The 17,167-nt window shown below is 38.5% G+C and overlaps 1 protein-coding gene across 2 annotated transcripts in view; it reads left to right on the top strand.

Annotated features, from left to right (window-relative positions):
• thsd7ba (thrombospondin, type I, domain containing 7Ba) overlaps positions 1 to 17,167 on the top strand; it is a 185,870-nt gene that overhangs the window by 38,921 nt on the left and 129,782 nt on the right. For both annotated transcript variants that reach the window (XM_084954740.1, XM_084954741.1), the window contains exons 2-3: positions 937 to 1,272; positions 4,537 to 4,713. In XM_084954740.1, coding sequence (XP_084810866.1) covers positions 4,554 to 4,713 — 160 coding nt within the window. In that variant the 5' untranslated portion in view covers positions 937 to 1,272; positions 4,537 to 4,553. The remainder of the gene's footprint in view (positions 1 to 936; positions 1,273 to 4,536; positions 4,714 to 17,167) is intronic.

Here is a 17,167-nt window from a genome sequence, read left to right as displayed (position 1 = left end):
AAATGAATGAACTGTGTGTACATACTTGAAATTGAAATGTTTGCAATTGATTTTTCTCCGTCTACCAGGAGTACCTTTCTTCCACCCTATTTGTTGGCTTTTATTAACTTAGTTGCCCGCTGGAGGAGGAGGAGTGCAGCTGCAGAGACAAGCTCATTTGAGCCACAATGGAATGGCAGGGCAAAGCACTTAAAGGCCTTGGGAAATCAGGTCATTATGAGCCGTGGTTTTCAGGAGTATGACCAGAAAGGTCAATAAGAGAGCATGGAAGCACTGAGACAAAGTCAGAAGGCGTCAATAGGACTCAATTTCCATCTGGGTGAGCTCTCAGAAAGATCTTGGCTAGAGGGTTGACAGGTTGTCATTGAATATTATGGGAAGCAACTTCAACTCCTCAATTGTCATTGTCTTACATGCCCCCTGGAGACTGAGGGATAGACAAATAATCACTGCAAACCTTGCAGATTTATGCAAAATCTGTCAACAGCAAACTCACCTGCTGCTATGATGCACAACTTGCCCTTCGCCTTTTTAACAGCAGTACGTCTGAAAACTGGAAACATGATAATCCTTTTTTCTTATGCACAGAAACTTTCTCGGGGATCTTTGCACTGAGATGAAGAGTAGAGCGAATAAGAGAGAAGAGATGAGTGGATTATAAATCACAGCAAAGTCCTACCTCTGGACCAGTATTTGCTGATCGTGTGTAAAAAAGGACATTGCATTCATGTCATGCATCTCTGTAGAGCTTCCCTGCATTTTCACACTGTTATTCATTACTCCTTGCCTTTTGCAGCTCACTAGCTATCAACTGTGTATCATGTGAAACATAAATAATAAAATGTCATTGCATGAGGCGTCAGATTTTTGCACTGTAGTTGAAAGATGTGAACATCATTGCCTCTTTTTTTCCTTGTCTGTTTTTGTCTTCCTCAGATTCCTTACAGTAGCTCGGGCTGCCTTGTGCCAACCAGAGTAGGAACATCAGTGGGTGGGTGCTTGACAGAGCCAGCACCGGGGAGTTAATACCAGTCACTGCTGGAGGTGTGACACAGTCCCAGCCCACAACACATTGATTCACACAGGATTAAGCCACTGCATGATGCTTCAGGTTGAAGGCCTGGTGCAGGTGATTTACTCTCCCCGTCAAACTTAACATTTTTGGACCCTCCTCTGCCCTGTTCCTGCTTTCGGTGGGACTACTAAAAAAAAGCATCTGCTACTGTAACAACCAGATCACCGAAAGGGATGACTGGCAGTCATCTTGCTCAGGTACATTTTACATCATGTGCATGGTGTCCAATTAAGAGTGCAGCTGTTTATGAATTTAGTTATCCAAATGTGCGTTGTCTTTATTTTAAGGGTGGAAAAAATATTTTTTTCAGAATTTATGATCAGATTGAGACTAATGCTCAACTGTCAAGATGCTGACTCCCAAGATTCCATCAAAATTGAACTGAATTCCACTCATTTTGAGCTATATATCTGTGCTCTTTTGTTTTACAGCTGCAATGAAAATTCAAAAGAAGCTAAACATTCTGGAAATGACAAACACGTTTTATATAATGAGCTGTCACCATCCATTCGGGCAACATAATAGTGGCACTGTCTTTGTTACAGTTCTGAATAGAATAAAACTCCTGGTGTCAAAGGAATTAAAGAATCAAATGTAGTGCAATACTCTTTAAATGCCAATCTATACAGAAACAGAAGAAACCGACTGCTAAAATAAGCCTCGGATCAAAGGAATACAAAAAAATGTGTTGTGCATTTGTGATTCTTTCAATGCTGTCATGGTCATTCCTGCCAAGGAAAACATCTGCAAAAATCAGCTCCTTTGGATGTAGATGGATTTCTGTTTTCATATTGCCAAACCCAATCAAAAACAATTACATGCGCTACAACGTGGAAAAAATACTTGCAGCTGTGTTAACCTGAATCCACTTGATGCAACACACAAAGAATGGCGCAGCGATATAGATGGGAGTTTAAGCTTCGAATCTGAAGCGGGAATGAGCTGGTTGGCTACATAATTATGTGGAAATCCAGAGAAGAGGGTGGCATCTCTGGTAAACAGACTGGGATCAAATGCCTTTGTTTTCACTCCAGACAGAACAGGGTGTTTGGCTTATTTAAAGAGAGGCTGGAGGATCGCATGGTGATTGTTCAGAGCCTTGGCATACCAAATTAGCTTTTGCCATTCATTTGGAAACATCTAATCAAACATTAATTATTGTGACCACCTGTGAAAGGGAGGGGTGTAGAGTGTTGCTCATCTGCTCCCTTATGCTAGCTGCAGGGTTTTTCTCGCTGAATTCAATGAGTGAGCCCCAAACAAGGACCACAGGAGACAGAGGAGCAGATTGCATTCCATCAGATCGTGGAGTATCTAATAAGACTCACACCAGCATCTATGCTGCTGTTTGCCAGGTTTTCTACGGCCACTGAGAGCCTAGCATGATTCCTTTGACCCAGATATTTAGCAGCTTAAGAGCTTTTCTTTTTTAAGATTTTCAGGATAGCCTGTATTACTCCCCCATTCTGAGATGCGCTGGCTGGATGAGCACATTTGCTGCTGAATCTCGCAAAGATATCTTACAGTAGAGTAATCTCGATTGTCTACCTTTTTGTACTTTGAAAAACAAAACTGGCATGCCTTGGGGTCATGCTTGTTTCCATTGCTTGTTTGTGTTCAAGACCATGTTTTCCAATCAGTTGTGACATGGTCTGTCAGCCCAAGAAGAGTGCTGCTTGTCCTGTGCATAGTCAAATTAGAGTGGCTGGAGGGTGGGTGTAATATAGGTGCAGTCAGGTATGGCTTCCAGAGCAGTGCAGCCCAAGAGAATGGCTTGTAATCAGCAACCAGAGGTATCTAATTGGCATATGGCTGTGTGAGTGCCAGACTGGTCTGCTCACTCATCCAAGTAGAATACATCTTCTAGCCATCAAAAAATGTGAGACAAAGGCAGTTCTAATAAAAATTGTGAATACATTATCTTCAGAGTGGATGAGTTATTTAGAGGAGAAAGTGGAAGAGATGGAGAGGGAGACAGAGCAGGAGCGAAAAAGAGCACTCGCTGTTCTTTGCCTGACAGAACCCCATGAGGCAAATTGGTATTGAGAATAGATACAAACAATAGTTATGTGTTGAATTGCCAAACCCTTGGGCCTGAAGCCCTCCAACACACACAAAAACGAGCAAACCATTTTGACTATAGAATAACACATCAAAGCCAGAGGAGAATTGGACAGTCCATCAAAAACTGTGCATCTGGCAGCCCACTTCTGGGCACCAAGCCCTCTCCATCCAAGCATTTCTTTCTCATTAAACAAATTTTACCCCCACCAAAACATAGCTAAAGCAGCAAAGTCAAAATCTAATTTCCCTGAATGAAATCAAGCAAAAATAATTCAGCTGCCAGCGCTTTCACAGGCACGCCATGTGTAAATAATCTTAAATCTCAAATGGCTGCTGCCTCTCAGAAGTTAATCTACCATTAGATACTCTCTATGATACTTACTATCGTATATTATCGGGACAAAATGTAGAAAAGCCTCTCTGTTGTATTGATGTGGAATGTCAAAAGAAAAATTAAAAACTTGTCCTGTACAGAATCAGTAGATTAGAAAATGCTTACCACAGTCGCACAGATTACATCTAATTCATGACAGATGTGACTTTGAAATAAAATAAACTCTCAGTAATGTTAGTATTGGATGTGTGGATCACCAGCTTAATACCTCGGCTTGCATAAACATAAAATGTTTTGCTATTCTTTATGTGCTGCAAATTCCCACGGTGCCTAAATCAGCTGTATTTGATATTAAGACCAATTTTTTGCTAAACCTATGCAGCAGAAATTGCTTTTGTCTCATGTTTTATGATTACAGAATGTCAAAAAACTGCAGGGGAGCTCAGTGGGACAACAAGTCAATAATAACAAATCTCTCAATACCCAAGTGCTACAGTGTAGCAAAAATTGTTTTTGGAAAATGAATCACTGCAGTCATGAACACCAGTCTTTCAAAGCATCAGGTGTTACAGATTTAATTTCATATTCATTAATTTTGCTGTTGGTGCAACACAATTAGAGGCCTAGTGAATCCAGGACTAATCCTTAACACTCCTAGGACACGAATCACAGTACCAGGAGATAGGAATAAATGAGCTGCAATAAAAAGGTACTAATACCCTGTATTACTCCAAGCTTAGAGTCTCGCCTTCCATCAGTGCTTGTTTCCACACCTCCTTTGGGACGCTGAGATACTCTTGCCACTCTGTCTAATTATTTTTGATCTATGTAGGTGGAGAAGAAGCCATAGTATCCCACAACTATCAACTACAACAGCAAAGCTGTTTTACAAGTCAAATCTTATCCATCCAGCACTATGATCCATGTGTGAAAAAGTCTGATGGACTTGGAAAGTGACACCTAATATTACATTTCTGGGCTGGAGGATTCAGTGGGAAGGTGGCCAAGGTTTCTGATCATATTTATGAATGAGCTGATGATGAATTTCATTTTCCTCCCACAGGAGTAAGAGAGGAAGCAATGGGCTGGACTATGACTCTAAAAGATGACTTTGGGGTCATTGCCTGGACACGGCAAGCTGGGAGCTACCTCAGCCTCTTCCTCCTCTTGTCTCTCTTTTCCATATCTGTCCGTTTAGACAACGTGTATCCTAGAGACCACCATTTTTCATGGAAAGCAGGTAAAATATTTATTCTACCTTATTACAAGTGCATTAATAAAGGTCCTGTTTTGACTTATATTTAAATTAAGATATGCAATCCACCTGCTTGCATGTAAAATAACATAATTTTGTTCTTAATGGTAATTTAAAAAGTCAAATCTCTTTGAACCTGTTGAGGATCATGGAGATAAGATACGCAGCACGTGGAAGCACACATTTGCACACATGCATTTTCAGTGAAACCAGTTTTGTGGGGAAAATATTCCTTCTTTTTTTGACACACATTGGACTGCAATTGGACATCATCAAGCCTTCAGGCTCAAGTGCCTGGGGTGAAGAGAATAATAATGCTTTTTTTTTTTTTTTCTTGTAGAGTATTCACTCACAGCCCCAAAATGACAAGGACAGCTACAGTTGTTACAGTAGAGTGGCATGGTTATTAAGATATTGAGGCATATGAAATAGTCTTCCTGGCATGCTTAGTGAATGTATGGCCCCAGTTATATATAGTACACATTGTTGTAATGGAAAACATGCTGCGTATTGAGCTGTACAAATCCCTTATTCACACACATTCACACGCACTCACACCTAAAATGTGTTTTACATCTCCTGTGTGTTATTTATGCATCCATTTGGTCATTTCCATGCAAATTATTAACATTTTTGTAAATTAATCACCTTTTGGAAACCTGTACTGTAAGCTGATGTCATTCTATTTTAACAAGAATTTTGAGGCAAACTCAGAATTCATCCTTTGTTCGCTTCACCAATTCAATTGAAAATGCATTTGCAAAGCAGCTTGAGGAGGAAAATTTGGCCTTCCCACACAAAAGCCCCACTTGCTGTGCGATTAGCACTTTCATTTCTCACTCTGTGGTTGGGTAATGACACTGCCCAAGTGATAAAGAGATTGATTAATTTCACTTGAAAGAGCTTATGTTCAAAACGGATGTAACCGGAACACCAAGTGTGAGGATTTGACATCCTTTCAGAGCTAAGATGGCTTATAAGTTGTTTCTTAAATGGAAATGAAAATCAATTTACAAAGAAGAAAGGGAATCTCAAACTTAACATACCTCACCTCTGAATAAATCCTCCTAATGTCTGTTTGACTGCAGGAAAGCTGTTCGTCTCAAACTGCTGTTATCACAATGCTTTGATTTGAACTGCGGAACGACACAAACTCGAGTCGCACAAACACAGATTGAACACTTACTGTATTCGCATTGTATTGTGCTGATGAATGTCATTGATGTGAGCCACATATTTGTCTTAATGTCGGCAGCGGCTCCAAGCTTAATGTCTTAACTCAGGCTATTAGGTTCATGTTGGCAAATATTGACAGGAACAATTTGAATACTTAATTTAGCTGACAGGCAAATCTTTTTCTTTAGGAATTGTCATTGTAGCAAAGATCTGTTCTTAATTAGCACAGCCACCCTTTTGTATGTCTGGCGTGTCTATCTAGGCCAGCAGCATTGTGGGGTAAGTCTTTTGTGTGAGCCAGTTCCCAGAGCTGTGGCTAAGCTGCGAGTCTCAGGCTGAAACAGGGAGCTGGAGCTATTTAAGCTTGACCTTCATCAGTGTCTTGAAGAACAAAATAGAACAGTGAGACACTGCTGCTAATGGCATTATTATTTCACCCTTAAAATAAATTGCTAAAAGAAATTCCCTTTAACATCTATAGATAACTTTCCTGGCAGTCAGTGCCACATTTCCAGGGTCATAGTCCTGTTTGCATCAGAATGCAGATATCGTGAGTGGAGCATTTTAAGTAGGATTTATTTAAGCATCTGCTTTTAAACATGCCACTGTGCTCATCCGGTGTCAGCTTTAGTCTACTGAAGTAAGTAACGGCTTCTTTTCCAAGTTTTCAGTTGTCATCACTGAGATTAACGTAACTGTTCCAAAGAGGGTCTAAGGTGTTGGGATTTAGCTCTCAAAATGTATTTGTCTTTTTTTATAGTAAAGAAACAAGAAAACTGTCTTCCTGGGTACGTGTTAGCGTTCATCCCAAATGATTTCTATTATACATCAAAGCTTGTTTATTTTCTTTCTAAAAAACAAAAATAAAACGACACCCTCATTTAAGTTTTCGTTTTCCTTCTTTGACTTGAGGACCAAGCTAGTTCAGGAAATTGATATATCTTTAAATCCCAGAAGAAGAAGACAACATTGGTATTCCAACGTATTTTAACAGTACACTGGAGACTGCACTTTCTATTTTTTAACTAATATTATTTCCCTATTTAGACCTCTTAGTTCTTCCTCCTTTTTTTATTATACAAAATATTATTTTATTGTATTGTTGGCTGGAGTCTGCTGAAAAACTCCAGGATGTAATCTACTCTTCATCTAAATTATGTGGGAACCTTCAGCAGGAAGATTCAGCTGAAGGGCAATGATTTTCAAAAGATTGAGAAATCAATAAAGGTTTTCCTTAATGAGAGATATCTCAGCCGCTCCTGGATTATTTAAAGGACTTACGGGGCTGAAGCCCCAGGATCCAGTCTGTAAATCATCTTAAATTGGTTCAGCTTAAAAGTGTAAGAGTCCCTGCTGCTTTAAAAATGTGACTTAATTGAACTTGGGTAGAATAATTTTTTTAAAAAACAATGTGAGCTAATGGAACTTGGAGAATCAAGTTAAAGAAACCTAAGAGATTCAGTTGGCATTGTTTTCAAATGTCTGTTTTCTTCAAGCTCCCAAAAAACAAAGGATGATGGGGAGACTTTCAGGTGCACATTGTTTTAAAGTCAAAAGACTTTAAAAGAAGAAAAGTTCTAAAGTTGTGTAAGAATAACAAAACCAAACTCCTCCAAAAACAGCACAGATGTATTTAAAATTCAACTTGAAATCAACAGTACATAATCACCTTAGTTGATCCCACTTAATTCCCGTATAAATATAGGGACCCAATGGATTTGCTGACGAGCTATGGTTAAAACAATCATTACAGCGCTGCATATGTGAGATGTTTGACTGTAAGAAAAAATAAACTCATATGTGCTTTGATACAGTCAGGCAACATTTACATTTCATTTCAGGGTCTGAGTGTATTTATTTGCAATTTCACCACACTGTTGCACCATCAAAGCTGAAATCAAACATCACTGCTGCACAGAGCTTCTGTTGTTTCTCAAAAATAAGCTCAAAGGAGGCAGTGTGCAAGGATCAAATCTTTGGGGATTCACTTTTAACCAAATGGCACTGAATAATTTACAGAGGTCTTTTTTTTGATTTACCGTGGCAAAGAAAAAAAAAACACACACACATTAGGCAAATGTATTTTGAAGCAGTTAACATCAGTTGATAAGATGTTGCAATTCAACAGTATCAGGTTACACTCGGTTGCAGTAGTTTTCTTTTGCAGACACAAACAAATCAACCTGTTAGTTATTACTTCTATAGTCAGTCCTATGGCGTGTAGGTAGTTAAATTGTTTTCCTTTTTTTTACTGGGCATCAAAAGTTGGCCTGACAAGGGGGACATTCAGGAGTGCATCATAAATATGCACAGTAATTATTATGCACAGTACTAGCTAGAGATGTGCTCATTTGAAGTTTTGTAAGTAGCAACAGGGAATAACACAAACAGTAGATACTCTGGTGTGACCAGTAGCACTGATTCAAAAGGGCCTTCACAAAGAAGATAAGTTGAAAATGACAAATTACGTGCTCAAAAGGAAAAAAGAAAAGCTTTTTGGAAATCAGAGAATCTATTTGCAAGCACCCACTGTAACCTGATTACTCACAGAAGATGAATCCAAATAGTCCACAACCCATTTGGAGTGCATGAATTCAGCCATTCCACCTTGAACACACAGTTATTTATACTTCAAAATATCTAGATACATCTATGAAAGACGTTATTGTATTTCATCTAGGTATGCTGCTAGGCTCCAGTATTCTGTGACTGTTTTGGGGTTGTAGCCTCGCTAAGTAGCTCAAAAAGATGTTTTTCAAAAATGGGATCAAAACTGGAAATGTCACTCTCACATTAAACATTAATAAACACACAATAGCACAGACTAACCATCCTAAGAAAAGGCAGGATGCTTCTTTTAGCATAAGGCAATGTAACCCCCTTCAAATGAATATTAGAGAGACTGATAACAACATGAAAAAAAAACTCACTTCTAAGTAATATTGATCTTTTTCTACCACACTAATTTGTTTTAGGGTGGAAAAAGCATTATAGGATGCTGCTGAACTGAAAGCTCCAACAGGAGGTCGAGTGTAGTAGCCAACACCAGGCAATCTTATATGTTTGCAAACAACAAAGCAAAACCACTCACCCATTAGCGCATTATCCATGCTACATAAATATCATGTTGCGCTTATTACTCACAAATGATCAGCTTCACTACCAGAGCTGATAGGGATGTAATTAGATTTTATGTATTTCTAATCAGCATTAGAAATAATAATGGTCATTTGTTCCCTAAAACCTAAAATCGTGGCGCAACTGGAGGAGGTCAAGTCTCTTTTCCAAACACAGCTTCCTAATCCAATAAAACAGATCGTTTCCCCGCGAGTCAAGTGATAACATGAGTTAGTAATGCTGTTAAATTACACTTGTTTTTTCAGCTAAACAATAAGAGTTGAAGGACTGCTCTCAAACAAAATTACATGAAGTTGAAAATATACAATGCATACTTTTACCAACACCATGTTATACAAACTTTTATTTTACGTTGGCTCATTTGTTGTTTAATACTGTTGTTAATTATGTCACAAATGACCAGCAGCCAATCCACAGTACACTGAACTCCTGTGGGTGGATGGCAGACCCATTAGCACTTTTAGGTTATGCCTGACTGGGTCCAATGTGTTAAAGCTACCAGACCTGGATCTAGAGTGACAACCTGGTAACCCTGTCCCAGGCCCATGCCACTTGATCGCTTGATCTACATGTCGGCATAGAGGTTTTCTCAATCAATCTTATTCTGTTTCCTCACCCAAGACCACTTAACCCCACCAGTGGCAAACATAAACATACAACCCACCCCATCATGACAAGTTGTCAATTTCTGGAGAAGAGTTAAGTTGGTTTGGGCATCTGAAGAGTATGCCTCCGTGATGCCTCCTAGGTAAGGTGTTTCAGGCGTGTGGTACTGGGAGAAGGCCCTGGGGCAGACCCAGGACACACTCTGGAGATTATATTTCTTGGCTGGCTTGGAAATGCCTCATTGACCTCCCAGATGAACAGGGGGGGGTAGAGGGAGTGATTTTCTGCTAAGAGAATTCTCTGCTGCCTCGATGACCCAAATCTGGATAAGTGTCAGAACATGGATGGATGGATGGATGAGGTCACCCAGCACTCCCAGTACTGGCACCAAGCCTGGATTAATGGCCTGTGGCAAACCCTTGGAAAATAAGGGAGCAGTCTCACTTGCAGAAAACTGCTCGTCAATTAACTGACTTGAACAAAACAATCAAAAATGAACAAGTGGCAGAATTTACAATAAAAAAAATATTGTCAACAACACTGTAAGTGACAGCTCAATTATTTATGAATTATGAATTCAAACCATGAAGAAGGTGATTTTTGTAGTGCTGTAGAGCTCAAAAACAGCTCCCTGTAGAGACAGACCCTTATCAATACACAATTAGAAACAGATTGGTGTTTGAAGAGTGTTAACTCCTAAATTCATGTGCCGATCACGTTTCTTAATAAATAGACTAAATGACTGAAGTAAACTCTGAGCATAATTTTAAATCAAGAGATTTCATGTCAGAAGTCGTGTTTATGCACTTCCAAACTGAAAACCCAAAATGACAGTTATTGCAAGTTATATATTTTTATTATGTTGATGACAAACAGTTAAATTTGCTCCACTATATTTCAATACAAAGTCTCAAAGTGTACACGCAGATCTTTCTCCTTAATCCAGCCGACATCATTCCCATAAAAGCCAAATCAGTAAAATGGGGAAGAGGTAACTTTTAATTCAGTGAGTGAATTCAGAGACAATCCTGGTAGTCTAGTCTCTTTATGATAAACTGAATGGATTCACTTCATTATATTTATTTATTATTTTATTAACCTTTATTTAACCAGGAAGATCCCACTGAGATTAAAAACCTCGTTTTCACGGGCAGCAAGTGTCTCACAGTTACAGAAATTACTCAATTAAACAAAGGCAGCAACAACACACATGCAAAAATTAATTAAAAAATAAAAAAATAAAATAAAATTCAGTAAAATTCAATAAAGTTCAAATAAAAAAAAAAAAAATCAGTCTGATAGCATCAAACTGAGGAAAAACCATTTTCATCATTTTTCACCATGAATTTTAACAGGATTTAACAAAGCTACTTGTCCACACTCTGTTATTTAATGGCTTCCTCCTCGCTCGATGTATAATGCACTAGTTTGTGTCATAGCAGTAAATATGTGTGAATCAATGGTTTCTTTTGACTCATTAAGTTGTTTAAAAATAATTATTATGTGTTTTCATTTTAAGTAATACGGTATCTGTAGAGTGTTGTGATATAGAGACTAAGCACAGTCCTTTTACAAATCCCACAGTTATTTCTCAGATCCAGCAGGGATAGGATTTTGTGCTTTTGTTTATGGATTACATACAGATATTCATTATTTACTCTCATTTTGTTTGTTCTAAACAATCTAAAGGGAAGATACAAATGTGTCGGAGATGGCAGGTTTCCTAAAAGTTTAATATGTTTTTAGAAAATATGCTCACAGAACTCATTTATTTTAATGCAATCATAACAAACACCACTGCCAGGTGATTTGTCCTGCGGGCTCTGGCGTTGTCAGCAGTTTGACAACAGCTGTGGATCCTTGTCACAGTGGGATTTCTTCTGCCGCAAATGAAGAGCTTTAAAAGTAAATAAGCTGTGATTCACACAGGGAAGAAAGCGGCTGGTGTGCAGCTCTGTGACAATGCAGTGATTTAACAAACTATTTTATTTAAGTTTTAGATTACTCTTCTTTAGCGGCAAGCCACAGCGGTTATTTTTTGTTTTGTTTTACTGCACAACAAGATCACCCTGTTATTAAATGGGTCCCTCTCGAACTTAAAATTCCATCCATACAATTTTGCAGAAGAATAAAAATAGGGCGTTTGTGTTTGAATATTGTGTTGTCAGAAGTGTCTGTTATGCGCAAGATGTCCTTTGGTGGTGGTGCGTGATGTGCCTAGTTATAGCATTAGTTAGATGCAGCTGTCACTACCAACTTGTCATTTTCCCCCACAAAGTAACATTGGTATGAAAAGATCTTTTTCTTTATCTTAACCAAACAGCAATTAAATTGCCTAATTTAGTAAACGCCTTTACCTTCCAAAGCCTAGCCAACAACCTTTTAGAGCCTAAACCTAACAAAGCAGATTTTAGGAGAACTTCAAAAAAAACTAGACAGAGATGTGGGGTGGGGGGCAAAAACAAATGCAACACAGAAACAGGCCTGAACTATGGGTTGTGGTAAATCAATTTCCTCTTATAAAACTATTTCAGTGAGAAAATGCAGGAAATAAGCTAAATCTTCTCGACCCTGATGAGAGGCAAAGTCATGCAGCACAGTCCTAGATAAAGACAATGTTAGCACCCCCAGAGATACTGACGGAGGTGGAGCAGAGTGAGCAAAACCAGGAGAAGTGAAAGAGGAATGCTCATTAGACGTACTAAAAGGTAGTGTGGCAGACAATAATGAATACAAAAAACATGGACTGTGGTCTGATGGCCTTGGAGAACAGAGACAAACCCATCATTAGCCAAGACACTGAAACTGACAATGAGGAGATATTTACAGCATGGGGAAAATGGAAGTGACAACAAAATAGACCAGCACGAATAGCTCTTATGACATTGAGGAATGGAGGGAAAATATAAGAGAACATGCAGACCTTCCTTGCTAAATTTATGCATGAACTTAATTTCCTGTGGAAGGTACTTAATCTGAGTGTTTTCTCTGTTTGCCTTTGATAAAAACTCTCAAACTTTTAAAGTATTTCTCGTATTTTATTTGTGTGCTATTAATTATGCAGGTTGCCAGAACAATTCAGCAAATTGCTACAAGTATGTGCAGATGTTATTCCATTAAAAATTGAATTTTTTTTTTCTGCTTTCACACATATCCCTTGGGTTGTGTAAGCCTAGTACACAAAGTCAGCCTGATTAGGACGAAGGTGAATAAAATGTAGCATTGACTATTGATCTGAACACACCTATTTTTTTCTTCTTCTTGTTTTTTTTGTTAAACCACTCATTGCATTTTTAAACATTGCCTTGGGTGTGTCTTTGACAGAAAACGCCAAGAACAAAGTTAATAGGAAACAAATTATTTCCTTGAAGTATTTCAATTAGATCACCATAAAAAATGATATTTATTAATGGCAAGCTGTATTATTTAAGCTATCAAACAACCTTGACAAAATCAGTTTTGTATGTTGATTGTTGACGTGAGATCTCGTTTGAACTTGCGTCCTTCCTTTTGACTGGAATGGAACAGACTGGGGTTATCATAAAAGCCGGTGGCTAGTCTCATGAGAGCTACAAGGCAGTACAATCCAAGCACAGTCAGATCCTTAATCCTATGAGAATATTCTCACAGAACAGTTAGCTTTCAGAGCAGCTCTCCTCTCTGAAGTCTCTTTCAAACGAAGCGAAGGCCTTCCACATCACTCTTATACAAAATGTTCCAATTCTGAACAAATCTTCCCCAGTTTAAATTTTCCATAAGAGGATTGAAGGAGGAATTGGCAGTGACACACAGCCATAACTAGTTTGTAACAGGAGACAGAAGAAATTATAAAGAGCTCCTGTGGCTACTGGATATATCCAGCCTGGAGTGTCACTGTAGAAAAGATGGGAATCAAATTTGGAAGGTCATTACTGAATAGCTCTTGCGGCTTCAATTAATACTGATATTGAAATACATAAAAGGCATGCCTTGGTCTTCTGATTTTTGTCAGATGAAGCCCCATGTGTGCAAACTTCCTTAAGACATGACTCCCATATAAATGAAGGCAGTGTGAGGGCTGTTGAAACTTTGCTTCATTTTGGTCTCTATATAACTCTATATAATCATTGAATCATTCATAGAATATAATCATATATTCAAATTTGACTGATTGTAATCAGTTAGCCAGATTCCATTTAAACCATTATAACAGGCATGCACAAAATACAGTTCAATTTCCAGAGAGCTGAAATGAGTGTCTGTGAGATCATATGCCATGCAAATGAATGCTTTAGAAATAGTATGATGACCAATAAAATGAACTAAGAAGTAATAGATTACATAAGATACATTTCTACTACAGTAATGCAACAATGCAGAGCACCGCTTTCACGATTTGCAGCTGTGCTCTTGCATCTCTGGAACATCACATATGGATTACACAACATATTTTCCAGCTCAGTCATTCATTGGTTCTTTGGTAGCAGGGTGTTATACAAATTTCACATAAATCCTCGTACATCATACAAACACAAGTAGAAAAAGCTGGGATGCTGTGTAGAATGCAGATACAATCAGAATGCAATTAGCTTGTTAGAAACACAGTAATCAGTTTATTTGATGGGACCAACAAGTCTCAAAATAGTGGGGTCCTCATGCACTAGCTCACGCTCCTTCCCAACCAGAGAGGTGACATTCCAAGACCCAGTTGCTAGTTTAAAGAGCCAGGAATCGGTCCACTAGGATCTCTGACCCTGGCCACCGCCCAGCGGCCGCTATGGTAACTCCTGCAGATGGTTGGCCTACAGTAGGGTGGGCCCATGTCCCTTCTTTGGGCTGTGCCCGGACGGGCCCCATGTACTAGGGCCTAGCCTTAGTCCATGGGGCCCTTTCCCCGGCAGTGTTCCCTAAATCTTTTACTCATGGCTTAATAGTAGAATAGTCCAAGTGCTGAACTGACCTGCCTGCAGTCCATTAATTGTGTAATGCCACTTGATAGCTTGATGAAATGTACTTTCTGAAATGAATTTTTAAGACATTTTTAGTACAGCATCCACTTTCCAAAGCATGTATACAGCCCTTCATCATATACACTTTAAGGACTTTGTCGCCTTTTGAATTACCAGTTAATCTAACACGAATGTCTTTAAACAGCAGGGGAAAGCCATTGTATCCAGAAAAAAACATGCAGAAACAGGGAGAACATGCACACAGAAAGACCAGACGAGTCAACCTCACTAAACTTTCTTGCTGTTAGGAGAAATTACTAACCACTGCACTTCTGTGCCGCCCAAGGAGTTATTTTTGCTGATACTTGTGACTGAAATAAAAGCAGAGCTAAATTAGTCATTTAGAATGAAATTTGAGAATGCAGCTATACCCCAGAAGCATTAAGTCACAATAGTGAAATTTGGTTAGTCAACATCTTCAGATTCTTGAATGCAAATGAAGTAAACCTGCTGACAGGATGTTCTCCTGTTCTGCTGCTGCAAACTGGCTCAAGTGCAAAGATTTCAGTAAATCAGCAGTGAGGGGAGTCAGGCAGGAGCAAGCCCTTCTCTTTGATGTCTTACTGGAAGTTGGAAGTATTGAGTTTTGCGGCTGATGTTAGTGACCTTGTACTTTGTGTTTTATGCATGTCTGTGTAAAGGTTAGGCACAAAAAGAGACCATAAAAGTAATTTGTCACTGCATGGAATGATGGGACAAAGCATCTGATATCCTTGGTTGCACACTGCAAAATGAATTAAGCCTCGGTGTCACAGAGTATTATTACTCTATCATTCTGTCCCTCATTTTTTGTTGGGTTTCTTAATATGCTCTATAAATGCTCTCTAGTGAGGAAGCTTCATTGTAATTCCAGATTAAAAAAAAATAGAAGGCCATTTGCTGCTTTAACAAAACATGACATGCCTGTTGTAATTACACTAGCTTTAATGAGATTAACTCTTTGCTCTGCAAAAAAATAGCCTGAAAGTCTCAACCAGACTGAGGCAGGATGAATACAGAGAGAAGCAGAATATAGCAGGGGAGCAAAAACCTAAACGCTGTAAAAAAAAACAACCCTTTTGTGTTCGTCTTCCTCATAGTGCATTTTCCTTGACAAGCTGCTCTCCATACTAGAGTGCTGTATCTTTGTCAGCACAATTGTTTATACCCCCTACTGCAGACAGAGCTAGAAGTAAATAGGTTACCAACTGATAAGATTTCCCATTTCCCTGGCAAGTTACACTTATTTCTATCACTGTATCCCCAACTGTTTGATAATTAATGATGCGGTATTTGTTTCCTGAGCTGGTGGTTTCACTCCACAAAAATGATCCTTTCTGTATTATAAAGGAGGGGAACTCCTTTGTAATGCATTACGCATAGCAAGAAGAAAAAAAAAAGAAACTGCTAAAAATGTTCTTTGTGTTTAAAAAGCAGCCTCTACTGAGACCTGTTAAAATAGCCCCGTCTGTTTACTGTGTATTTGACCCGGTGGGGAACGCACTAGAGAGACAGCGAGGTAAAACCAAATGGATTTCATTCTTACCTGAGAAACACTCCCATATGAGTCATTTTCTGATTGCAGGTGCTGTCTATCAGGGCCGCTTGTTTTATTTTACCCTTTGATCAACTGCTGTGCTGAAAAAGACAAGTAAAAACAGAAGGTAAACAAGAGGGGAGTGGAAAAGTGTGAAGACAGGCTGAGAGCCAGGGGTTTGTAGACTGGCTATACTGCCAGCAATAGTAGCCAATGAAAATGACACAGTTTTAATTATGGAACATGTCACGTTAAACAGAAAATGGAAAATCATGCTTACAGCTATAAGATGTGGATTCAGCTTCTAAAAACTTTGCTCGCAGTATCTATATAGAGCACATCGTGTAGATTGTACACACAAGCATGTATATCATAAAATAATGTAATTATATTATTATTAATAATAATACAAAAACAGAAAATAGCAAAAAGAAGAAAGTCTGAGACACTACAAACCATTGTTATACTCTTAAATGCAAGGCTTTTTTTTTCTTTTATCTGTATCTTGTTTTTAATAATTGTGCTTTATGCAGTTGTTTAAAAATTATTTTTCTTTTCATACTTTCCATACTGAGGTGAGTTACTCTTGAGTGATTGAGAGTCCCACCTGTGACTTTCTACACCCACTGTTTCTGTTTCTACTTCTGTTTACATTTCCGTTTCTCTTTTTCACAGCAATAATGTAAAAGAATTTCCCTGAAGATTCCGACAATTAAACGCATCCAAAATCTTCTGAAGAACGATTCACGAGATAAATAAAACTACTGTGATGATAATGTGTGTTTGGGAAGGAATACAACTTCCAATCTTCCTGTAAAATGTAAAACGAAATGGTAGAAGTGAATGAACTAGGACCAAAATCCTTCCTTAATTCACTTTAGTTAATTTCAGTCATAATGTCTCTGCTAATTTCTTTAAAAATCAATGATCTCACAAGTTTCAGACTCTTAAGTGTCAACAGTCAAGAAACTAATATTAGGGTTTTCTAGAAATATATGGAACATTATATAAGCCA

Source organism: Perissodus microlepis, chromosome 16 (genome assembly GCF_051167445.1).
Source record: "Perissodus microlepis isolate ML-2025 ecotype Zambia chromosome 16, ASM5116744v1, whole genome shotgun sequence".
NCBI classification, from domain to species: domain Eukaryota; kingdom Metazoa; phylum Chordata; class Actinopteri; order Cichliformes; family Cichlidae; genus Perissodus; species Perissodus microlepis.
Note: the sequence above shows the minus strand (reverse complement) of the source record. Positions and strands in the feature narration are given on the sequence as shown.